The sequence below is a fragment of the Ostrinia nubilalis genome, chromosome 20 (assembly GCF_963855985.1).
Source record: "Ostrinia nubilalis chromosome 20, ilOstNubi1.1, whole genome shotgun sequence".
In the NCBI taxonomy this organism is placed as follows: domain Eukaryota; kingdom Metazoa; phylum Arthropoda; class Insecta; order Lepidoptera; family Crambidae; genus Ostrinia; species Ostrinia nubilalis.
This window is the reverse complement of record NC_087107.1, coordinates 8,091,260-8,117,324: the sequence shown is the minus strand read 5'-3', so window position 1 is coordinate 8,117,324 and position 26,065 is coordinate 8,091,260. Positions and strand designations below refer to the sequence as shown.

Genomic DNA, 26,065 nt, shown 5'->3' with positions numbered 1-26,065 from the left:
GAATCAAAGTTCAAAATGCAGTTATTTATTTAGACCAGTCCAAGCTACAGCCCGCGGACCATATCCGGCCCGCCACGTGCTTAAGACTAAGCCTATGTTTGCATAAGTGGGCTAAAAATTAAAATTGTTATGGCCCTTGAAACATACCGAAAAAATATTATGGCCCCAAGGCTTCAAAGTTTGGAGACCCCTGATTTAGACTATTGTGCAGACGATAGAACATCAAACATAGTGATGTCGCAGTGGGTAAAGGTGCTACTTCGCAAATAAAAAATGTTTAACCCTACGTGCTATAGACTGTACAAGGCGTAACAGAACCCTGTGATCTAAAAATAAAGTTTGTGTAAATGTTACTCTCAAAGACCGATAACGCTCATTGAGCGAAAAATTGCTCACAACGCGTTGTGGTCACAATGAAACATCCACATAGCGAAATTCAAGTAGTGGCTATTTGAACTCGACGCGATGTCGATGAACCAACGAACACAAAAACTTTAACTATTATTTAAAGGTTAAAAAAATATTTACTTCTGCTGATCAGACCATGTCATCTTGGCACTAGATAAAGAAATAGTTTTGCGTGTTATGTACGGTATACTTACACATTATTTACAGGTTTAGGTGCGCTCTGGCTGTTGCTTTGCGACACTATCACAGATGGAGGGGCGCTTTGTACGTTTTGACTTTGGGGTTTACTGGTTTCCACTTCTGCAACAAATATTAACATAGCTTTATGCAATGAAACTTCTATATTAAAAGCGTTTTCACATTTAGGCGATTTAGCAGTGCGACAAACGCGCGACAGACGTGCTGCCGAGAATTTCATACCATGTGAAAGCGGATGTATGCCTTCACATTATAAAAACGCCGCTGCCGCGCTACTAACGCCCTAATATGAAAGCGCTCTTAAGGTCCAACTTAAATATGGAAATTCTTAAATGCAATAAAAAGAAATATGAGAGCTTTAGACCTCCCCATCCCGTCTGGCCAATGTGGTTATTGTAAATACTTAATTTGTCTCAGGTAATTTAGAGAGGATCGTTTTACTGCAGTGAAATGTCCGGATGATGTTGATATCTTCAGTTTTCATTCTCTTCCTATTTGAAGCCCGACTAATAACGGGACAAACGTAAAAAGTAGGAGACTAAAGTCCGGTCGCCGAGCGTGTAGAATTTCGTCCAATGACCCCAAGCTACCCATCCATATTGCTGTCGCGCTCGCACACTCACTGCGATCGCCCGTCGCACATTCATTAATTACGCGCGAGCGATAAGGATGGGTAGCTTGGGGTCATTGGAAGAAATTCTACACGCTCGGCGGCCAAACTTTAAATGATAAATCTTCAGTTATAAGTACTCACCATTACTGAAGGTAGGCACATACAGTCTCTGCAACTGTACGTACTGCAAGGGCTGTTCGCCCGGCTGCTCGCCGGCCTGGCTGGCCGTGATTAGGAACTTGCCGGACGCATCCACGGACAGGGTTAGGGGCCCTGCAAATGTATTGAAGTTGAACACAAACCTTTAATCCACGTTCGTAACTGACCTTTGGTAACCAAAAACGAACATGGTATTTTTTTTTCTTGCTTTATAACCAGTTACGAGAATGGAATTTACTTATAGTTTTTGTAACCATGTTACATAACTAGCTAATGAAAATGGTTTTTGTTTTCTCTGTTAGTCGGTACGAAGTTAGTCGGTAGTTCCAAAGGTCAGTTACGAACGTGGATTAAAGGAACACAAATTAAGTTTTCTACGAGGCCGAAGGCTGAGCGATAATTCAAAATCCCTAGAGTTGCAATAGATAAACTTGTGTTGCATGAAGAAAGATATCGACATAGATGTTTATTTTACAAGTGCTCTATTACAAAGAAGCCGGATTTGAGCACCTTTGCGTTACACTGCACGTCACTTTGTAAGTTCAGCATGGTACAGCATTACAAATTAAAAAATATGTTTTTTGACAAGCAGTGCTGGACAACTCAAATGCGGTTCGACGTACCTTTTGTTTCAACAACCGTTCCAAAGCAAAGCATTTTTTAAAATGATATTATTATGCCGTTTACAAGTTTTATTATTCCGTACATTCATCATTTCTAGGGTAGATCCCTAGACTAGTCAACAAACAAGGCACGAGAAAAAAAATAGTGCATGGACTTACCAGTGTTATCGTTGATATTCCTCTTGACAAGAGTGACGCTCTTGAGCAGCGACGTGGAAGTCTGCGAGATCACCTGTGGACCAAAACACTTTGTGGATGTATAGTCTTGTTTTAAATAGTAAAGTAGGCAGCAGCACATCAATGTCTCATGATTGGCTTTTGGACTGTTCTTATCGCTCATGAAAGGTAGCTCTCCTTAAACAAGCCTTTACTAGGTCAATACCTTAACTAGGTCACTAAGTTATAAGCACATGTATTAGTAACTAGCTTTTGCCCGCGGCTTCACCCGCGTGAAATTTAGTGTCACAGATCGGCATAAATTATAGCCTATATGTTAATCTGGGTTACAAACAATAATACTGTAAAGTTTCAACAAAATCCGTTCAGTAGTTTTTGCGTGAAAGAGTAACAAACATCCAGAAATCCAAACTTTCGCATTTATAATATTAGTAGGATGAAGATTTTAGTTCTTGAAAGTAACAGTTAGGGACGCTGTACAATTTGTCTTCATTTCAAGTCATTTTTTATGCAGTCGCTAGCGAGCACACCAGATTTAAACTCATGGTAAGTGCACTGATGTTTCATGATTATCTTTTGGATGGTTCTTATCGTTATCAAAATCAAACGTCAATCCTCCAGAGTCTGTGGTTAAAGATTCTGGTTGAAGCTTGCTTCCACCTTCGGCCTGTCAATCACTTTCCATCAGGTAAGATGCAGGTACAGAAAACAGAATAGATAACTATCAAATGCCTACCTGCACTCCACTAGTAGACGTGGGAGAGTTCATAATCGAAGCAATAGCGTTGTCCAACGCAGCTTGGGTGGTGAGATTGGGTGCGCTCAGCGATATGCCTTGAACACTGTTGGTCAGGCTTTGGGTGCTTGTAGATATCGACTGCGAGGGGTGAGGAGAACTTGGCACTTGGCTCGTCTTGAGGTGGGTGAACCACTGCCGGTGGTTGTCGCCTGGAATAAATGAGAATATGTTAGATGTAAATGAGGTAGTTTTATCGCGAAGCTACTTTTAAAAGAGATGAGACAGAGAGTCCGCGACTGCTACTAACAAAATGAATATAGCTGAAAGCAACCAAGCTACATAGTGTACAAATAGTAACTGAATTTTCTATTAGTTCCCAAAATAGATTGACATTTTCAATCGAGATAAATAAAGTCTCTAAAACATGCGAGCGGCGCAGGACCGGTCTTCGTGGAAATCCTTGGGGGAGGCCTTTGTCCAGCAGTGGACGTCTTTCGGCTGAAACGAACGAACGAACGAAATAAAGTTTCTAGAATTTCTCCTTTGGCTAATTTCTAGACAACTTCGTGTTACTCATAGTAGAAAGACACTTAGGTATAACCGTAGTACTTATGATTACTCTGTGGTATAACCAAATAAAAATGCTGTAGGTATATATTTCGAAGAATACTTTCAGAGATATTTAAAAAACTAAATTACCTGTATCAGCGTGTGTAGATTTGAACGCACCACCTGTGGGCTGGAATACTTTAGACCCGCCGGGACTCGAAGCTGTGATCCCACCGAGAAGATTGTCTGACGAGCCAGCTCTAAAACAACACAAAAAACACGTTGATATTATGATACAATAGAAAATATTCAGAGTGGAGACGTGGGTAACGTGACCAAGAATGCACGTAAAAGAATAAACTTGCAGCGAACTGATAATATAATTAATGCAAATAAAATGATAGTAATGCGCGCAATATTCACAAGAAGTAAATGCATTCTGATAACATCGCATGTAGTTTTTTTTTTTTTTACTTAATAAAGAATATTAACAATATACTTTAAAATGTCGTTTATCCATTCGTTATGTCACATTTGCATTTTAGACCTTTGATAAACGTGTATCTAACCCGATTCAATGCGATTTACCACACGTAAAGTGATTTTACCTTTATAGAAAATCCTCTTTTTGAGAAAAAGGAAGGGAACCTGGCCAGCTATTACAAATCCGATTTCCGTTCCACGGTTATTTGAAAATGTCCAATATTTTGTGTAAATACTAAACAAGGCAGGGCACATAGTACGCAGAACAACCGGCCGATGGGGCAGCAAGGTTCTGGAATGGAGGCCGCGTACCGGAAAACGCAGCGTGAGACGTCCACCCACAAGGTGGACCGACGACATCGTAAAGGTAGCAGGGAAGCGCTGGACACAGGCCGCTACCAATCGATCAACGTGGAAAGCATTATGGGAGGCCTATGTTCAGCAGTAGAGATGGGTTATACTAGGTAAATTTGATACTAGGTGCACCTATTCCTAGTATTTATTAATACTCGATCCAAATACCTGTTCCACCTAGTACATAGTAATTTAGCATACTTGACGCGACTAGTGCGGACTAATCCACGTAATATTATGACTTTAAAATACAATTTTCTTTGAAAAGATACAACCGTAGTATGAATAATGCAATTTGAAATTGAATAATAATTCCTCCCTTCATACTTTAACAGGCCTGTCAAAGTATGAAGGACTGTCAACTTAAAAGATGGCGTATTTAAAAGATATCAATTTCACAAAAATATTTAACATATTTTTTCTTATTTACATGAATATGGTTTGACTACGTTTGTGTGCGTTTGCTTCGTCGCGCTCAAATTTGTTTGGTCAGACAGAGACGGAGTGAATCTCTACGTTCGCACATAAGCTTAGCGAGAAATACTAGGTGCGCGTAATACACGACTACGGATTACGCAATAATAACCTCTATTACTTTGACGGTAGGGTCGGAAATCGAGTAATTTATAAACTAGTAGGAGGATCAAGTATTTAAAAAATTGGAATAGGTGCCGCCTAGTACTGTAAAATACCTAGTGTGTGGATCTGTTCTAGTAAATACGTCTCATCTCTATTCAGCAGTGAACGTCCTATGGCTGAAATGATGATGATGATGATGACTAAACAAGTGCTCACCTAGCCTTGATAGGTTTAGGCCGCCTCGTATGGTCGTGATGGGGCAGGTAGTCTCGGGTATCGATCCCTTCTGAGTCGGAGTCGGTGACCTTCTCTCCGCACTTGAGATCGATCTCTAAGTTAGGAGCAGGCGCCGGTGCTTCCTCGCAAAGCGTTTGTGTTATCTGAAAAAAAAATACGTTTTTTTTTTTACCATAAAGCTGCAACTAAATCAACGTAATGACTACAGATAATGGACACCTAAGATCATAGGTATTAGGTAGATACAGGCAAATATCGATAGGACAGGAAATAGTGTCGATATCATTGAGACAAGATTGTCATTACACTATCGATCCTAGGTACTTTCTGTCTGAGTGAACTAAAATTCTTAGTATGAGGAGTTCCATTCACAAAATGCACAATTGAATAAATTACTTACATTTTTCAGTGATGTAGACCAAGATACAAAAAAAATGACAGATTTATTTCTCTATTGTTTAAATTGCTAACTTGTCTCTAACACCCTGTAAATAAAGCCCATTTTACATCATAAATACAAACCATAGGCTCGTCGTCACTGAGCTGCGGCGATCCCACGTGCGCGTACGCAGCCACCGTAACTGGCACGTCTGCGCTCGCGCCCGCGCCCGCTTCCGACGGCGTGCGAGGACTCTGTGGAAGAATGGTAACTATGTAGTTGGGATAGGTGCGGTTTTGCAACGACAAAATATAGTCCGATACTTTCGACATTAGAACGTAGCATATCGTTGAAAATCTGCACAGATTAAATTCACAGTTTGATTTAATAGCTGTCCAAAAAGAAACAACATTGCAGTAATTATAGACAAACTACATAAAGCCGTGTGGTGACAGCAGAGAAGAATACATTTATCACCAACCCCTACTCTTCCCGCGGGTGTCGTAAAAGGTGACTTAGGGATTACACATCAAACAAAGAACGGGCAGCAGCGCTCTCTGAAAAACATCAATCTTTTAAACTGCGATCTCCAACCCGCCTGTCAAGCTTGGGGATTATGGCAAAACCCTCGGCTCATAGTCCAGTAGTGGACTGTAAAGGGCTGTTGATGATGATGATGACATAAAGATCGCTTGAGTTACTTACCTGTGGCATAGAACCAGTAGGATCTCTACTGCTCGAAGACTTCCTCCTGTCTTTATTGCACCATTTCCACTCAGGGTGAGCTTTGAAGTGGGCTTCTTTTACCTAGAACACAAGAAGCATCCTTTAGTTTGAATAATGTGGAAACCAGCAGAATTTTAGGGATCAACATTACTTAAGTTACCTAGTTGCTGGAAATGACTTACAAAATAATAGTCCAAGACCAGACTCAATGGCGATGTGCCGATTAAGGTACAAACTGACATCTTACATTGTTGTAATAGGTTCAATTTGATACATAAATTCTGATAGGATGTGGTCTGTACAATTGGGGAAACCCCTGTCAAGTAGTAAACTGGCATGGTGTTGAGCTTATAATGTGGCATAAATAGAGCGATTAAACAACTGGATAACGGTTACATTATCTGGGCTTACTTTAATAGAACCACCTACATATTTAATGATTAAATTAAGTTAAATTAACAAACCAACCTCGCTCGCCAGCTCGTTATACTTCTGCTTCTCTTCAGGCTTCAGGGAGTACCACCACTCCCCCAATATCTTGCTGACGGTCCGGTTGTCTTGGTTCGGGTGCAGTTGGTGCACGATTTGCCGGTGCCGTTTGGAGAAGATCATGAACGCGTTCATTGGACGTCGGATGCGACGCTCCTTCTGTGAAGGAAAATCATTTTTAATGTACACCAATATTGTAAAAGAGGTAAAGTTTGTCAGTGTTTTTGCAAAAAAATAGTTAAAAGCACGTTGTACACTGGTTTAAAATGTCATTTCCATACTAAATGTCGAGTGTTTAACGAGCATTTAACTTTGTAATATAGCCCTGCAAGTTTTAAGTTTGTCAGAATATGATCTCTGGGACTACTGAACCGATTTCAATTTTTTCTCAGTAGGAAGCTACATTATTAGCGGCGGAGCCGCGTGCAAAATCTAGTGCAAGATAAGAACAACGTGAACTTGAAATTCTTAAATATGAATTTTAAATATGACAACCATAACAACTATTTCAACCTGACCTTTATCTTGAAATCAGAGGTTTTAGACGTACATTTATGGATAATAAATATAATAGCATTACAAAATAGATTTATTACGGTAACATAGACCAACGTAGTTCATTGTTAGGGTAAACAGTAGTTTGATTTACCGCGTACATAAATACCATGTGATCATACTATCGTACTATTTCTCCATAGGCATCAACTAACAATAGCTCTTTATATTTAGAATACTTTAAGCAGTTATAAATATTTGAAACAGAATCTTTATTGAGTACTATCCCTGGAAGAATGCCAGTTCAAGATACGAACCCGGTCTAGACAGTTAGCGTAGCGGGAATGCTACCGTACGGACGATAGTATAGTTTCACTTTCGGAGTATATAGTAAACATATAGTGAATCTATTTTTATGTCGGGACTGTACACCGTAATGGAATTGCAAGGAACATCTTATGATCTCGTACTTGTACTTTTTATGCCACACCTATGAATAGATTTTCTAAAGGTGTATCTTCGGAGATTATTATTTTATCCTCGGAATAAATTCCTATCTATTTACATTTGGATAACCATGGTAACTGCCGTGTGGTTCCGGCAGAGCAGAATATCCATATTATCTCGTAAAGCAAATAAGGGACAAACATGCAAACAGACAGACACACAAACTTATAAACAAAATTCCTGTTATGTGTTACCGTAGGGGTCACTTGAAAATTAGGGATTGATGGTGAAAACGGGCAAAAGTCTACTTTCCTTATCTTCAATGAGGCAGCGGGTGAGTTTAGCGAAGATGCGAAGACATGACCTAATGATCATGATAATAAAGGTGATGTGATAATGAGCACAAAAGATGAAAGTATAACTTCCTTACCTTTTGTTGAGCTTGAGTTGAGCGCGGACATGTGATCATGATGATGATGATGATAGTAATCATGATTACGGTGATGATAATGAACAAGAAAGATGAAAGTATAACTACCTTCCTTACCTTCTCCGTGGCGGCGGGCGAGTTAAGAGCAGACAGGCTCTGTGACCGACGCTTATTGGACTCTTCTGTGCCGGTTGTTTCCTCGCACTCGAAAACGTCATCGTCTTCTTCCGTACACACGGCGGTGGCGTCACCTGGAGAATGAAGTTTGATTAGGCTTTTTTAGACTAGGCAGGTATTTAACAATAATCACAAAGACAAAGTTCCGGCGGTTTTGAGGTTTTGTTTGGTTAGCTCACGAATGTCCTTTTTGCAGTCAGGGATGGTACACACCAGCTCAATAAGTGCCTATTCATTTATACTTGCCTTGAAGAGGCCGAATAAGTCAGTATTCGGGAAACTAGAGACGTAGGGGGAGTTAAGACTATAATAAAGTCATATTCTTGATTTTAAATAAACAACAATCCGTGTCTAAGTAGCTCAGTTGGAAGAGCAGACGCCCGGCAAGCGAATGGTCGTGGGTTCGATTCCCGCCTTAGGCAGTTCGATTTTTTCAAGTTGTTTATTTAAAATTTATTTTGAGAAGCGACTCTAATCGCTAAGAAATTTTAATAATCATATTCTTGAGTTGTTAGTACATACTTTAACTTGTGCCTCGCTCTAGCCGACCCTACCCCGGCCCTAATAAACGTTACAATAAAGAATAATATCAACCTTCACAATCCTATCTCACTCACCAGTAGCCTCAGTCTTGATCTGGTCCTCAGTCTTGATGTGGGGCGTGTGGGGCGTCTGCGGCGTGTGGGGCGTGTGCGGCGTGTGGGGCGTCCGCGGCGTGCGGGGCGTTCGCGGGGACGCCGGCGCCGCGGGGGGCGGGGACGACGCGGTTAGTAAAGGGACGAGCGACTGCCAGGGGAACACGCCGCCTTGCACGCCGCTTGTTGATACTGGGGAATAGACATGTTTGTTGTGGAGCGTTCTTCACATACAGATTACAGATCTATACAAATAAAAATGAATTGCTGTTCGTTAGTCTGATTAAAACTCGAGAACGGCTGGGCCGATTGAGCTGATTTTGGTTTTAAAATGTTTGTCGTAGTCCAGGGCAGGTCTAAACGGTGAGCAAATAAGGAAAAATTGCGATGGCTTATTTATTGCCTTTAAGGCGGAACAGAGTTCGCCGGGTCAGCTAGTAGTTAATAAAAATAAAACTAACATTGATCCGAAAACAAATCTATCAAGTTGTAGGAAGTTCGTAAGTAAATATAACGTGACTATTCCTACCTCTCGTTCCCACTAGGGGGCGTAGTGTGAGTTTACGTCAAACGCATTCGATGTCGAAAATTCCTATGCGTAAAAAAGTGACATTAAATGTATGACGGATTGTACAGCGCCCCTAGCGGAAACTTACAAAACTTCATATATTTTAACGAGCTCGCTAGTGACGACGTTGATGTTTGTAAACTATACAAGATATCGAAAAACTGGTTACTGATCCTGAAAGTGCTTCACACGAACTCTATCCAACGATATCAATAATGTAGGTTACAGAATAAACTGGATCTATCCGAAAATTCTATGTTTCCAGCTTCCATACACATAGAACAGCCACACAAGAAAATATCGAAAAACTGATTACTGATTCTGAAAGTGCTTCACGAGCTCTTTCAAACGGATATAATCGAGTGAGATCACTTAACGTTTCCACCCTGTATACTATACATCAGACTATGCTGCTACAATAAAAGCTTACTTTAAAGGTGTACCTACTATAAATATCACTATAATTTAAGCTCACCTATGATAGCTGTGTGTGACGTGGGCGGAGGCAAGACAGGCAACAGCTGACTGGGGTGCACTATCACAGCGCTATTGTTCACATTATTTACCTGAAAACAAAATTATACACATTACATTATCTATATAAAATTGATAGTTTCCTAAAAAACAAAAACTTTTAGTCCGTCAATGACATTATCAAAAAATATTGGACACGTATATTTTTATTTGTCAATCAAGTAATTACGAAGTTATGATGCGTTGAAGTTCCACGTGACGTCACAAAGTGCTACTACTGAAGTACTTTATCTCCTTTAATGTTCATTAGTTTGAAAAAGTGAAAAATACGTGTCGACTTTTTTTGATAACTTAACCGACGGGCTAATTGAAACTCTTGCTTTTTCATCCAGGCAACATCCCTATTTTTTTTATATCAAAATAAATAAATTACTTACATGGTCATTGACCCCGTTGTCAAGACCCCTGGGTTCGTGTTCTGGTTCGTTGTTGTTGAGGTGTTGACCCAATTGAGACATCTTCTGCTCTATCTGGAATAGTTATTTTCAATTATTACTCATATGCAACTGTTTTACAGCTAATGTAATAGGTATTTTAATTAAAAACTCGATTCAATGTCAGTCATAGATTAAGTGCTGTGATTGATCTAAATGTTGAAATTCAACCAATCAAACATCAGACGACCTCTTAAAGGTAGCAAGAAGGCGCTGGATGCAAGCCGCTACCAACTGGTCAATATAGAAATCATTGGGGGAGGCCCATGTTCAGCAGTGGACGTCCTGTGGCTGTAATGATGATGAACCAATCAAGCCTCAATATATTATGCTTGAAACTAAATCGAGCTTCTTTATACGACTGTTAAACACTTACTTGAACAGTCTCCGGCTCATTTTTAATCAGCACAATCTTCTTCTCACAAAGTGTGTTCTGCGGTATCACGTAGTACCTCTTCATAGCGTCTTTCGACTCCGTGTCCAGCACGGAGACGAGTCTCGCTTGCACCGGCGCCGGCTTCACAATCCTCTTGTCTTCCACGCGAGTCTCGGACATTTCCGGCGGGCGGGGGTCTGACAGACCCCCAGGGCGGGGGTCCGACAGGCCCCCAGGGCGGGCGTTTTCTCTCTCCCTCTGAGGTATAGCGTGATCGTCGTCCTCATACTCCGAGACTCGTCTATTTAAAAAATTCTCATGGCTGTTCATTGTTGGCGATTCCTCGCGACGGTATTCGTGGATGCCGTTCCTTAGATGTAACGGCTGCTGCCTGTATACGTCTATGTCTATTCCGTTAGTGGTGCGGTGTACGACTAAATTGTGCGGGATCTCGTTCGTACTTCGAATTGTATTTGCGATGCTGGTTTGGTGATTCTGGTTGTTCAGGTTCAGGGATATACTGGAAGGGAGGGAGAGACTGGATTGCAGACTGGTGGGGGCGTTGAGACTTATCTGGATCGTGCTCTGGCTGTTTAGGCCCGACGTTTGGACGCCGATCACGCTGGATTGGGAAGTTATGTTTGGGTGGAGATTAGTGGGACCGTTGCGGTTTTCTGAGACCTAAACAAAATATCACATTAAGGCTTGGTATTTCTGCTAAAGTAGGTATTTCGCGCTGTCAAAATCTGCGCGCGCAATACTTCGCCGAAGACAGCGCGCCAAAGAGCTCTCGCGGCTACACAGTATAGAAATACGCAGTTGGTTAGGTTAGGTTGACTTCCTTCCGTTCAAGCGTCACACTCACAGCACTTTCTAATACAAATCATATCCAAGTGATACAAATTAAAACAACTTTCAAAATTTTTGGGAATATATTTTAGAATCGAATAAATATAGAATATAACTGCCAAAGTAAACACGGTTCAAAGAGGCGTGGCGACACCCGACCTTCCGGAAGTTCCGCGCCGGCTAAAAGAATTTCAAGATTACGTCACCCGACCTATCGGTAGATCCTCGGGAGCTTGAGCGATTGGAAAAACATTTTATGATCAGTTACTCGTAGTAGCGATTATTTAGAGCTTGAATAATAAATTATAGTTGTTGCAATTCACAAAGCTTTGCATGTGGTTAATTACATTAATCAGTACACGCATCAATTTTGTTCAGTCTTTTTGTTTATTAATAAATAAAAATATCATACTAAAATTGCATACATAATGTTTGTATTGGTCTGGGTGTTTTCTTTCCATAATTTATGTATAACGTATGTACGGGGCTCTGTATCGAAAATCACTATGAGCAATGAGCATCACACACTGTTACCTGGAGTGCATTACCGCAGCAAAATTTTTATAAATGTTGTGCTTTAGAGAGTCGAGAGTATAGCAGATAATTAGTCCATCGTGAGCAGAAATTTGTCCACTAATAGCAAAATTCGTTCAAATTATAGTTTTAAAGTTATTGGCTAGAAGATTATTTTATCTTGCAGCTTAGACCTTTAGCTACAGACCTTAGACAGTATTTTTGAAACATTCTTACGCATGGTGGAGGAAGGGACGCTCTAGAGCAGTGGTTCTTAACCGGTGGTCCGCGGACCACTGGTGGTCCCTGGAGGCATTCCAAGTGGTCCACGATGTGCACTTGCACACCTTGGTCAAAAACACTTTTAACTGATTTTTGCAGTCAAACTGGTTTTGACCGATTATGAGGTGGTCCCTGACAAGACAGAAATTTGGTAAAATGGTCCCTCATGACTTAAAGGATAAGAACCACTGCTCTAGAGACTCAAAACTACAAGGATACACATGAACTCCAGTTTTAAATCCGTTGATATCTGCTGCATCTGCCATGTTTTTGGCTATAAGATTCTTCTATCTTACGGCTTAGACCTTTAGCTACAGACCTTAGACAGTATTTTTGTGAAAATTCTTACGCATGGTGGAGGAAGGGACGCTCTAGACACTCAAGTCTACAAGGAGTCACATCAACTCCAGTTTTAAATCCGTTGACATCTGCTTCATCTGCCATCTTTTTGGGTAGAAGATTCTTCCATCTTGCAGCGTAGACCTTTAGCTACAGACCTTAGACAGTATTTTTGTGAAAATTCTTACGCATGGTGGAGGAAGGGACGCTCTAGACACTCAAGTCTACAAGGAGTCACATCAACTCCAGTTTTAAATCCGTTGACATCTGCTGCATCTGCCATCTTTTTGGGTAGAAGATTCTTCTATCTTACAGCTTAGACCTTTAGCTACAGACCTTAGACAGCATTTTTTATTATTTATTTGTGTCAGTGTGCTCTTCTAAAGAGTGTAAGATGATTGTATGTAGGTACTATTAAAATGTAATTTTAACTCATTGGTTTTGTCTCATATTTGAGGAATGTACTATGTATCATGAGTAGAGTCTTCGTTTAAAAGGATGCGAACGATTTAAATTTCAATAGGTAGACAAAATTGATAATTCTTAATATTCAAAAATTTAAGCTTTCTCCAGTATAGCCCGACCAGGAACATAAAAACCCTCGCCATGTTGCGGAAAACTAATGGTACTAATTTCTTTTAATGGCAACAGTAACTGAAAACTTCATTGACATGTCACCTTGCATGTCAGTCTATTGCTGTCAAAGTGTAAACAAACTTTATTTTAAATGTGCGCAATTGGTTTTGTGAATTAAATTGCTAAAATCTTTTTATAGTCGTGAAAGAAAAGTCGTTCACAATGTGTTAAAGTATTTGTCGAAGAGAAATACCAAGGGTTCGGACAATATTTTCATTGAATAATGTTTCCGACAAAGGTTGTCAAATTGACTGACATGTTTATCGCATAGTACAGTCCACTATGAAAATTAGCTGTGGTTTGTTTATAAAAAAAATTGTCACTTTCTAAGTGTTGAATTTTATGGAATTGGGAAAGAAGTACCGAGTTTGAAGCGTTCATGAGCAAACATTGCAGTTGAATATTCAAGTTCTGAATTTGATTATTGATGAATAATAAAATAAATCCTTCTAGCTCGATTGATGGTTTCATTTAATTTATTTAAACCAGGTTACCTTAATAATATTTTTTCGTTAATTTATGAAAATATCAAATTAGCCCGTAATCCTGAATCCTGATACATAAAGTTAGCCTATTAATTTAACACAGGTACGACTGTATTCAGTGTTGCACTATCAAATGCAATTGACGCGCCTCTATGCCAGGGTTTTTATGTTCCTGGTCAGGCTATAACACTGATATTATTATACTGTGACTCATCAAAGTCATCATTGTCAAAAATATTGACAAATCGCGAACTGTCACGGCCATAAAACTGACACGCGTCCGTCCTCCGTAAGCGCCACCGCGCGACTGATTGAGATTGTCCAAGCCGTCATGGACGATTTTTTCCACATTTTTTAACATAGTAACTAAATAAGACGCAATATAAAAATTTCATCCGTTAAAAGCCCTCAAGTTATTTCTGAACTTTAGTTTAGTAAAAGATTTAGAATCTCAAATCGCTTATTTTAAAAATAAAACCATAAATAGAAAACGAATAGAGGTAACTTTGGAAATTTATTCTATCGAGTCAACTTCATCAAATCGTGTTTCCATCCGTTAATAGCCCTAGAAAATATCCTCAACTATGCCCAATAAAAATCTTAGCCTTTAATTTTACTGTTTAGTACCTCAAAAATGAAAAATGAAAACCTCATTTTCGCCATTTTCTCTGCTACCCGGCCTTAATAACGTATCATTACAAATATTACAAACTATTAAGGTATGGAGTCTTAAATACCTGATAGTATGTAGGCGCAGGGGATACCCTGATGACGCTAGTGGCTACGCCTCCGACTGGGGGACTGCCTCTACCGGGCCGAACCAGCTCTGGCCTGCAATATAATTAACTTGAAACAAAACCTAACAATATTAGTTGGCCTCTTAATCAAAAACAAAAGAAAGAAGTACTTATAAAAAAATATATACTGCAGCTCAAATAGTAAGACACGGGTCTTAACGCGACGTTTATTAATGAGTTAAGTTAACAAGCAGTCTGCTTGTGACAACGTCAAGCCGTGAGTACATAATGTAACTCATTAATAAACGTCGCGTTAAGCCCCGTGTCTTACTATTTTAGTTGAAATGGAACGCGAAAGTTTAACATCTTATATACTGCAGCTCATCTAAAAAAAAACATTAAAGACTTTAATAGTAATGGCATGCACCTATAAATTATTTGAAGACATCAAATAAACACACGCTTATGAAGCTGGCTCCTCTCCAATTATTTGTAAAATTCGTTTTTGATTGCTTTCGAAATCAATTACACGTGAATTTAGTCAGTTAACGGCGCCATTTCGGCGCGGACCAGTTTCATACTCGTAATTATTGAATGCGAAACGAACATTATACTATTATAAAACATCAACCGTTGAGTTGCTTTCAAAATTGCCACCCATTGATTATCCTCTAAGAAAGCCCCTCTTCCTCACTAGACACTCTTGAGCACGTGCCCAGGGTTTCGCAACAGAGGGAGACCCTCGGTTCCCAATCTTTTTAAAAATAAAATTCCTAACAGTTGTAAGTAACTAATCACTAAAAGGTATGATTAATTTCGCATTTTAAGAGGAAAAGGGTCCTCTCTACATCTCCTAGTAGTTTAAAAAGCCTCCATGGTAATTTCAAGCGTGATATTACGGCGTTCCCTTCACCCTTACCTGATAAGGTGATGGTACACAGTGGGCCCGTGCGGCGGCTGCGGCTGCGGACTGGATATCGGCACGAACACATTATTCCGGAGCCCTGGAGACGCTACGCCTCCTACCGGGGAAGCCCCGGGACTGCCCGAGCGAGAGCTGCCTAGCGACACTGGAACAATATTTATTTTGTTTATAAATAATTTGTGGGCTATCGTTTTTATACTTAACAGTTGGCACCCCTGGCGATTGACAGGACCTTACTCTACAGTGGCGCCATCTTGATGAGTGCAAATGCGATAGTCCTCCTACCACTTTCGCGCTCACCAGTTGGCGCCACTCTCTTCGCTACTAGCAAGTGACAGGACCTTACTCTACAGTGGCGCCAACTGGTGAGCGCTAAAACGATAGCACTCATTGAGCCGTGCGGGATAGTAGAATAGAACAACCCTCACTCTTCTCGTGGATGTCATAAGAAGCGACTAAGGGAGAATTATGTAAACTTCAGACCTCCCTTATTCGCCTGGCCAGAGCTTCTCCGCCTTATTAAATTAGAGAGGGTCGTTCTTCTGCAAACTACAAGACCTGAAGATGACGAGGACACGCGGTACTCAAAATACACGGAGTCTTTAAATAAATAGTGCTCATGTGGCCTTTCAGCAACGAATTAAATATATTGTATTAGCAACACTCAAACGATTCGGTGTTACATTTCGCGTAGGCATATCTATCCTTCATCAAACTGTTGAGAATAAACCATCTACTTTCTTACTAAATCTCTCATTATCTTAGTAAATCCATATAATCACAATCTATAGATAACTAGCTGACCCGGCGAACTTTGTTCCGCCTTAATGGCAGACTTTTTTTTTTATTTCGAACGGGATAAAAAGTATCCTATGTCCTTCTCCTGGCTCTAAACTACCTCCCTGACAATTTTCAGCTAAATCGGTTCAGCCGTTCTTGAGTTATAAGTGGTGTAACTAACACGACTTTCTTTTATATATATAGATAAATTAAAATATGAAGTACTTAAATGCTATCCGAAAAGAGATAATTTCTTACAACTTTTTACGAGATAAGTTTTTCGCTAAACGTAAACTTAGTACGCATTACGAGTATAATATTTCGAATAAAAAATTAGAGTAAACATTACAATTGTTTGCCTCAGGCGTAAACGAGAGCCGGCGGGATTATTTTTATATTCGGAATAGCATTCCTGTGACGTAATGAATGGAATCGGGCGACGCGTGGGCGTGACGCGTACGCTATTCTGAATGGGCGGATCCGTTGTGAAATATGCTTAATTTTGCGTAAAAGCATGGGAGTTTTTGGCCTAACAAAAATATGAGATCCATAAAATACCTACTCTGTCTATTGTTATATGGAATCTTGATAAATCTATCCTAAAACGATTTTTACTTGTATGACGATCGACGAGGCTGAAAATCTTTGTATTAAGACTACTACGCTAGTAAAGGGCGCGGGTTCGATAGCCTCACAACACTATCAATCGTGTGCATGACCTCTGTTTCTATTTCCCTCGGGCTGTTCTATGCATAACGCATAGAGGGTGTGGTTTTGTAAAACAACGCCCATCTCAGAGATGGTAGTATACACGACACTGATGCCAAAAGAAATATTTTAAAAAATCATAGAAAGACCCATGAAATCACAAAAATGGTATTATTACGCGTGCAAGCTATCGGTCAGTCCCCCCCGCTCTCTCGGGGAGGCGGCCGTATGTGCTCGGTGGTGTAGTGGGGTACGCGGGGTTGGTGGGGGCGGTAACAAGCGCCGTCTCGAAAGTTTTAGGAGACTTTTGAACAAGGTTTTTTTACTAATAAAGTATTAGTTAAAATTTATTTTATATTTTTCCTGTAATTACTTTCACGTGTACTACTGAGATGGGCGTTGTATAATCCGATGTCTGGTCCATTGAAGTACAACCTGTATTTAGTCTGGATGTAATGTGTAGACCAATTTCATTTAAATCTAGTCCTCTCATGCACTCACCCAGCATGTTAGCGGCCTCGGTCTCGTCGGGGTCGAAGCGTCCTGTGACGCGGTAGTGAGGAGGTGTGGTGTCACTCTCGCGGGAGGTCTCGTCGCCCTCCACGCTAGCTGAGGTCTGTCAGGCCTCTCGTGCACTCACTCAGCATGTTAGCGGCCTCGGTCTCGTCGGGGTCGAAGCGTCCTGTGACGCGGTAGTAAGGAGGTGTGGTGTCACTCTCGCGGGAGGTCTCGTCGCCCTCCACGCTAGCTGAGGTCTGACAGGCCTCTCGTGCACTCACCCAGCATGTTAGCGGCCTCGGTCTCGTCGGGGTCGAAGCGTCCTGTGACGCGGTAGTGGGGAGGTGTGGTATCACTCTCGCGGGAAGTCTCGTCGCCCTCCACGCTAGCTGAGGTCTGACAGGCCTCTCGTGCACTCACCCAGCATGTTAGCGGCCTCGGTCTCGTCGGGGTCGAAGCGTCCTGTGACGCGGTAGTGGGGAGGTGTGGTATCACTCTCGCGGGAAGTCTCGTCGCCCTCCACGCTAGCTGAGGTCTGTCAGGCCTCTCGTGCACTCACCCAGCATGTTAGCGGCCTCGGTCTCGTCGGGGTCGAAGCGTCCTGTGACGCGGTAGTGGGGAGGTGTGGTGTCACTCTCGCGGAAGGTCTCGTCGCCCTCCACGCTAGCTGAGGTCTGACAGGCCTCTCGTGCACTCACCTAGCATGTTAGCGGCCTCGGTCTCGTCGGGGTCGAAGCGTCCTGTGACGCGGTAGTGGGGAGGTGTGGTGTGAGTCTCGCGTGAGGTCTCGTCGCACTCCACGCTAGCTGAGGTCTGTTAGGCCTCTTGTGCACTCACCCAGCATGTTAGCGGCCTCGGTCTCGTCGGGGTCGAAGCGTCCTGTGACGCGGTAGTGGGGAGGTGTGGTGTCACTCTCGCGGAAGGTCTCGTCGCCCTCCACGCTAGCTGAGGTCTGACAGGCCTCTCGTGCACTCACCTAGCATGTTAGCGGCCTCGGTCTCGTCGGGGTCGAAGCGTCCTGTGACGCGGTAGTGGGGAGGTGTGGTGTGAGTCTCGCGTGAGGTCTCGTCGCACTCCACGCTAGCTGAGGTCTGTCAGGCCTCTCGTGCACTCACCCAGCATGTTAGCGGCCTCGGTCTCGTCGGGGTCGAAGCGTCCTGTGACGCGGTAGTGGGGAGGTGTGGTGTCACTCTCGCGGGAAGTCTCGTCTCCTTCCACGCCGGTCCCACTCGATGATAGCGACTTGCTACTGCTTCTGGAACAATCCGGTAATTTATCTGATCGTCACTTGTTTAGCTTGGTGCGTTAGTACAGATAAAATAAGGCGAGGCACCGACTAGAAATTAAGGCGTTAATACAGGGTGTTAGGTAAATGGGTATATGAGCCGACACTAGCCCATATATATTTTAATAATTTTATTTTTCATACAAATCGGATTTGTATGAAAAATAAAATTATTAAAATGAAGATATCAATTTTCTGACTTCACCATACCATTTTTATGACCATGTTAGCATGGGCTAGTGTCGGCTCATATACCCATTTACCTAACACCCTGTATACCTACGCAGTTTTAGAAAGTACGCTAGGCACGCGTGTTGATTAGTATCAACACTACCCACGCCACTCCTAGTCAATTTTAAACGTGTTTATAGATTGCTTTGTTAATCACAGTTTATTCTCGAAACGGGATCTTGAAAAATATAACTAGTACATAAGGTTAATAATTGAAAGAGATACAATTAAATCGTATGCTGAGATACAGTCTACACGGCAGACAACTTGATAGTGACGTCATTTTATAAACCCGGAATGTTTTAATAACAAACGCCATAGGCATTGTGTAATTTTGAGATTGTTTAAAACAGAAAGCATAATTTTATTCTTTACAAAAATGTAATATCGTCAAATATCCTATTTACAGCTAGGGGTGGCGAGGAGAGACGTCTTAACAACATCTTACGCCAATATTCTAACTCATAAATAATTCTAACTAAGGCTTGCTATATTGGGATTTAGCGTGTAACTATAGGACTGTTAGGAACGAGAGAAGGCAACTAATAGAACTTAAAACCTAATGAAGAATGGGATTTCGCTATTAAGCAGAAAGGAACAGAAATATACACACCTCTGCTGCGGAGTATGCGTTGACCCTTGAGCCAGGGGCGTGTTAGACGAGCGTGACGTCACGCCACGCAGGGAAAGATGGCGCGAGCAGAATCCGCGGCGTTGGCTCTCTTTAGTGCACGAGTCTTTGGAACAGAGCCGCCTCCATTGCTTCCCATTGAACTTCTTACGAATGCCGGTTGGTGTTGACACCACGTCACCTTTCTTGTACTTATGCGGTGTAGCCGCCTGAGATCTGAGAACAAGAGATCCCCTCAGATTCCGTGTGCAAAGTGAGTTGTGTTTAAATCTAACTCTACATAATTTAATTGTTATTGAACCTTAACGCGAGACAACAAAGATCAAAATAATGTGGTTACTGCTACCATTGACTGCTTATAAGGGTTAACTACACTACGGCTACAAAACAATAATGACGATTCCTTTGTAGGATGTTGAAAACCGTGTCATACTCAACTTTATAATGCTTTCCCATATATTATTTGTTTTGTATTCTTGCTTGATCATCATTGCCTATTCGTGTCATTGTGAATCTATAAAATTTTGGACATAACGTAGATGAGAAGTAAATAAAACTATCATTGATAACAAGACAGGTGTATGCGTAGCTAATCAACATATTTGTGAATGACGATTTAAAGATAAATTGTACAGTTTTTATCGTATAATCATGTTCCAAAAGATAATCTTAGGTTGCGTAATTAATTTTTATTTGTAAACTCGTGCAGGTAACGTTACTATTGTGTATATTCTGCATGTTTGTCTTTGACGAATACAATGTTACTGACCACTCCACCTGGTCTATATGAATATCTGATATTGGTAATATAGCCTTGCTTTTCAAAAGATTCGGGAGTTCTGGACTTTCAGGAAGGTACCTTTCTTAACCCTTGGCTTGGAACTTCAAATCTTTCAGTGTATTGAGCCTTTAGGGAGCGAAATAAGGTTGAAAAAAATGACCTAAATATAACCATTCTTAAATCTGACCGTTAACTTTATTACGGATAGTTTTTCAGTCTAACTTTTAAGTTCAGTAGTTAACTAAGATAGTCTTTTAATAGGCGACCAGATTTTCTCCTCTCCCTGAGAGGTCTGGAAGATACTGCTTTCTAAAGCCTGGTCCGCGAGCACGTAGAATTTTGTCCAATGATCCCAAGCCACCCATCTTTATCGCTCGCGCGTAATTATATTGCTGTCGCGACTGTGCGACGCGCGCCCGCAGTGAGTGTGCGAGCGCGACAGCAACATAATTACGCGCGAGCGATAAGGATGGGTAGCTAGGGGTCATTGGACAAAATTCTACGTGCTCACGGACCAGGCTTTAGCTATATATAATATATTTATTTTATTTGTCAGTTTTGTGTGGTTTTATTTCTAAGTATAAAAATGTGTAGGTACTTACTACTTGTAAACAATGTATAACTTACCTAGGAGTAGGGGGTTGAGATCGGGGGGTGAGGCTGCCTTCCATCAAACTGGACGTGCTGCCTCGGCTCTGCATACTGCTGCGTTTGCTGTTGCAGCCTTCTGATGGACAACAAACAGTCTTATTCTTAATGCAATAGAATAGAGTGCTATTCACATTTTATTTTAGTACATATTTGAACTGTTAAATAGAACCATATAAGGCCAGCTTTAAACTAAATTCCATTTAATCCGTTCCGTCAATTTTGCAGCTTCACTCTCATTTTGTTACAATCTGTAGATACACACTTAAGATCAAGCATCAAAGATTAATCTCTCTCTATATATCGGTAACAAAATCTGACTTAAAATCAGCACAGTATATCTTATTAATATACTTATACATATTTATACAGGGGAATCACCTAACTGCCGCTGCTGTTTTTTTTTCAAGGTCAACATGGCATACACTTGTACAGTGATAAACCATTACAAGTGTTTGAATATTTATTTCTCTTTTCTTTTTTATGCTTGCAAATTTTCATTCATGAATAATACCTAGATACCATTCTAAACATTTCAAATGAAGAATTTGAAGATTTTTTCCTGGATCTTCTTCAGTATCTGGTCATTTAAGTTTCCACTCTCTCTATCCAATTTCTCAAACGGCAATAGATTTTTGCTACACGCCTCACGGTGTTAGAAAAGACACATTTCCTTAATTCGCCTTAAAATAAGACATGCACGGGAAGAGTGGAAGTGGTCCTATTCAACGCTGCCGAAACCACACAACAATCTTGGCCTTGACCTCATATCTAACACGTTTTATCAAACTTGAATCTTGCCTTAAATACACAAAACACAAATTCCTATGCCATCATTTTTTAGCAGAACCTCATCATCATCTCAGCCTTAGGACGTCCACTGCTGAACATAGGCCTCCCCAAATGCTTTCCAGATTGCCCGGTTGGTAGCAGCCTGCGTCCAGCGCCTTCCTGCTACCTTTACGATATCGTCGGTCCACCTTGTGACAGAAGCTTCTTGGTGAAAATTCCAAAAATGAATGAATACTGACCCATATGAGGATCGGCGGAGAAGGATATATCCTCGCGACGCAGATCGTCGTCGCTCTCGCAGTAATCGTCGAAGGTGCGCTTACGCAGGTCGTCGATAGAGCCGTTGGATAACGCGCCGACGGTTACCACATTACTGCCCAGCATTGGGGATGAGGTGAAAAAGTTCTCGGAACCCATCTGGAACGGCTGGAAGGAGAAATGATTATGAAATGATATGATACCTATTTATGAAATACCTTATGTTGTCAAAAAAGAACAAGGGTTGGTCGGGATTCTTCATTATATAAAAATACCAAAAGACCTAGATTAGATCAGTCCAATAATACTCTCGAAAACCTTGCTCAAAAGAGAACTATTGAGGCAATTTTAGCATTTTCAATAGTATTGTAGAACATTTTATTTACACTTGATAATCTCCGCAGTATCAGATGGGACTATACTCTCTCCTCGCCAATTGACTGCTCTGGCTACTGAACTAGACTAAAAACCAGTTGCTTTAAAACTCAATATTGTACTTTACAAAGTTGTCAAAATCTAATCATTAACACTACAAAAACAAAATAGGTACATACAATTTTTCAACAAAAACGCTAAACCACAGCAGTTATCCATACACCATCGAAACGTAGTCATAGCCGAAGCCACATCTGCGACATTTCTGGGTATAGTGATAGATTCGAGACTGAATTGGCATGACCATATTGACATGGTATGCCAAAAGCTAAACAGATTCGTGTATGCTCTGTATCGCCTTTCGCGATTGGCTAATCGAAACACGGCGCTAATGGCATATCATGGATATGTAGGCTCTTTGCTGAGATATGGATTAATTGTGTGGGGGAATTCAACAACCATTAACCGTGCCTTCATTTTGCAGAAGAAATGTATAAGGTCTATTTGTGGTGTCGGACAGTTGGAATCAGTTGGAATCTCAGCCTTGGTTTAGTCAATCCTGCAAAAAGGTTTTACGCCGGAAGCAGGAATCCTACCAAGCCTGGGCAAATGCAGCGAGGCTACGGGATGAAAACACCAGCGCATTAAAAAAGGAGTTTAACTTTGCCTCTAGGTCTTTCAAAAGAGTCATTGCAAGGGCGAAGTCGGAGCACATTGGTAGAATTGGTGGGAAGCTAGAGCGTCTTCCTTCTGGAACTCGTGCGTTCTGGTCTCTTGCCAAAGCTATCCAAGGAAATTTCTGCACGCCATCATTTCCACCCCTGCACATGGGAAACGGTTCGTTGGCCCACGATGCAAAGGAGAAAGCCGATCTTCTGGGCAAACTCTTTGCGTCCAACTCGACACTGGATGACGGGGGACATGAGCCACCGATTATACCAAGGTGTGAGAGCTGTATGCCGGATATCCGGTTCCACCAAAGCTCAGTACGCCTGGCTCTATTTTCCCTGGATATCCATAAGTCGAGTGGGCCCGATGGAATCCCTCCTATCGTGCTGAGGACGTGCGCTCCAGAGTTAGCACCGGTTTTAACGCGCCTTTTTCGGCTCTCCTACCTCTCTGGCATAGTCCCGACCTCATGGAGGACAGCTTTGGTGCACCCGATCCCTAAAAAAGGTGACCGCTCAAATCCGTCCAACTATAGGCCGATAGCAATCACCTCCTTGTTCTCGAAGATAATGGAATCCATTATCAACAGCCAGCTCCTTCGGTACCTAGAGGCCCACCAGTTGCTAAGTGACCGACAGTACGGTTTCCGTGGAGGTCGCTCGGCTGGTGATCTTCTGGTCTACTTGACACATTGTTGGGCACAGGCGATCGAGACTAAGGGGGAAGCATTGGCGGTCAGTTTGGATATGGCGAAGGCCTTCGATCGGGTTTGGCACAAAGCGCTTCTTTCGAAGCTCCCTTCCTATGGGCTTCCCGAGAAATTATGCGGATGGGTCGCCAGCTTTTTAGCAGACAGAAGCATTAAGGTCGTTGTCGACAGCAAATGCTCAGACTCTATGTCTGTGAATGCTGGTGTCCCCCAAGGCTGTGTGCTATCGCCTACGCTCTTCCTTCTGCATATCAATGATATGCTGCAAATTAGCGGCATTCATTGCTATGCGGACGACAGCACGGTTGATGCCGCTTATACCGGCCGCGCAAATATCTCTCGGGAGAACGTCATTGAGAGCCGTAACAAACTTGTGTCCGACATTGAAACCTCCTTGAAGGAGGTCTCAGACTGGGGTCGACGCAATTTGGTCCAATTTAACCCTACAAAGACACAAGTTTGCGCGTTCACCGCCAAAAAGTTGCCGTTTGTCGTATCCCGCTGTTTCGAGAGCACTCCCCTAACTGCCTCAGCCAATATCGGAATCCTTGGTGTCGACATATCGAGCGAAGTCCAGTTCCGTGGTCATTTAGAGGGTAAGGCTAAATTAGCCTCGAAGAAGCTTGGTGTGCTCAATAGATCGAGACGGTATTTCACTCCAGCCCATCGTCTGCAACTTTACAAGGCGCAGGTTCGGCCTCATATGGAATACTGTTCTCATCTTTGGGCAGGTGCGCCCCAGTACCAGCTTCTCCCTCTGGACCGCATTGAACGGAGAGCAGCTCGAATCGTTGACTGCCGGACATTTCGGATCGGCTTGACCCCTTGGCGCTGCGTAGCGATGTATCCTCACTGTGCATATTCTATCGCATGTATCACGGGGAGTGCTCCGAAGAATTATCCGGACTTATTCCTGCCGCCACTTTTCGCCACCGATCTACCCGACAGCACTTCCACCCCCATCACTTAGATGGTTGGCAGTCCACAACAGTACGTTTCTCTAGAAACTTTCTGCCCCGTACAACCAAACTGTGGAATGGACTGTCGTCTGCGGTGTTTCCGGACGGATACGACCTGCAAGCTTTCAAGAGGAGAGCGTATCTTTACCTTAAAGGCCGGCAACGCACCTGTAACGCCCCTGGGTCTGCGGGTGTCTATGGGCGACGGTAATCACTTACCATCAGGTGATCCGTTTGCTCGTTTGCCTCCTATCACATAAAAAAAAAAAAAAAAAAAAAAAAAAAAAAATCATGCAGACCTCTCTTTAAGCTGTTGAATATACTTGCGCTTCCTTCTTTATATATATTCGAAATATTATTATTTGTGAAGAAAAATACGAATTTATTTACAAGGAAACGAGAGGACTGCAACTTCCACACAAGATACCCATACAGATTGACAATACCATCAGCAAGTACAACCTGTTTCAGCAATAATAGTTATAGCATGTGTGTCAGAATATTTAACTTGCTTCCGAATTGTGTCCAGACTCTGCCATTTACTACCTTTAAGAGAGTCATATTCAAGGTTTTGGTTGAGAATTGTTTCTATAGCATCAATGAATTCATTCAATTTAGCCGTAGTGGTCGCCTCGAGAGGCTATTAAGGATAACAATGTGACTTACTCGTAATTTTATAAATAATTAGATTTAAGTTTGACATTGTGCTAATGAATTTGAGATTTTTATTTTATTTTTACTGACTGACATTGTATTTTTATGGAATTGTATTATGTATTGTTTAAAATAAGGTAATTAATGAATTTTAATTGTAATATGAATAGATTGCACGACGACAAAATATTTGCATATCGTCATATCGATAAAACATGCCTGTTCACACTACACAATATGTAATAACAAAATTGTACCATGTTTTTTGCAAATAAATATTTATTATTATTATTATATTGTTTCGTAATTTATTTTCTCTCCTAAGAGGCAAATTTTAGGAGCACGGGCCGAAGCCAAATGCATCCCAATTACTTTATGCAATATTCAAAAATTTTCTTACTATCCTGCATGTATTCAGAATGGTCGCTTTCTGTATTAATTTATAAATAGTTGGGGCTATGTCCAAGGTGCGTAGGCTAGTGTGTAACTGTCTAGGGATGACTCCCGTGGTG

At 41.6% G+C, this 26,065-nt stretch overlaps 1 protein-coding gene across 1 annotated transcript in view; it reads right to left on the bottom strand.

The window, feature by feature from the left end:
• Window positions 1-26,065, bottom strand: part of LOC135081883 (uncharacterized) — a 64,727-nt gene that overhangs the window by 20,324 nt on the left and 18,338 nt on the right. The window contains exons 5-24 of the mRNA XM_063976667.1: window positions 22,169-22,355; window positions 21,117-21,213; window positions 19,691-19,924; window positions 18,677-18,816; window positions 15,570-15,720; window positions 14,651-14,744; window positions 10,810-11,490; window positions 10,377-10,469; window positions 9,941-10,031; window positions 8,880-9,089; window positions 8,194-8,336; window positions 6,693-6,872; window positions 6,204-6,305; window positions 5,642-5,752; window positions 5,099-5,262; window positions 3,617-3,726; window positions 2,915-3,126; window positions 2,161-2,248; window positions 1,361-1,492; window positions 603-708 (exon numbers count right to left, since the gene is read on the bottom strand). Coding sequence (XP_063832737.1) covers window positions 603-708; window positions 1,361-1,492; window positions 2,161-2,248; window positions 2,915-3,126; window positions 3,617-3,726; window positions 5,099-5,262; window positions 5,642-5,752; window positions 6,204-6,305; window positions 6,693-6,872; window positions 8,194-8,336; window positions 8,880-9,089; window positions 9,941-10,031; window positions 10,377-10,469; window positions 10,810-11,490; window positions 14,651-14,744; window positions 15,570-15,720; window positions 18,677-18,816; window positions 19,691-19,924; window positions 21,117-21,213; window positions 22,169-22,355 — 3,326 coding nt within the window. The remainder of the gene's footprint in view (window positions 1-602; window positions 709-1,360; window positions 1,493-2,160; window positions 2,249-2,914; window positions 3,127-3,616; window positions 3,727-5,098; window positions 5,263-5,641; window positions 5,753-6,203; window positions 6,306-6,692; window positions 6,873-8,193; window positions 8,337-8,879; window positions 9,090-9,940; window positions 10,032-10,376; window positions 10,470-10,809; window positions 11,491-14,650; window positions 14,745-15,569; window positions 15,721-18,676; window positions 18,817-19,690; window positions 19,925-21,116; window positions 21,214-22,168; window positions 22,356-26,065) is intronic.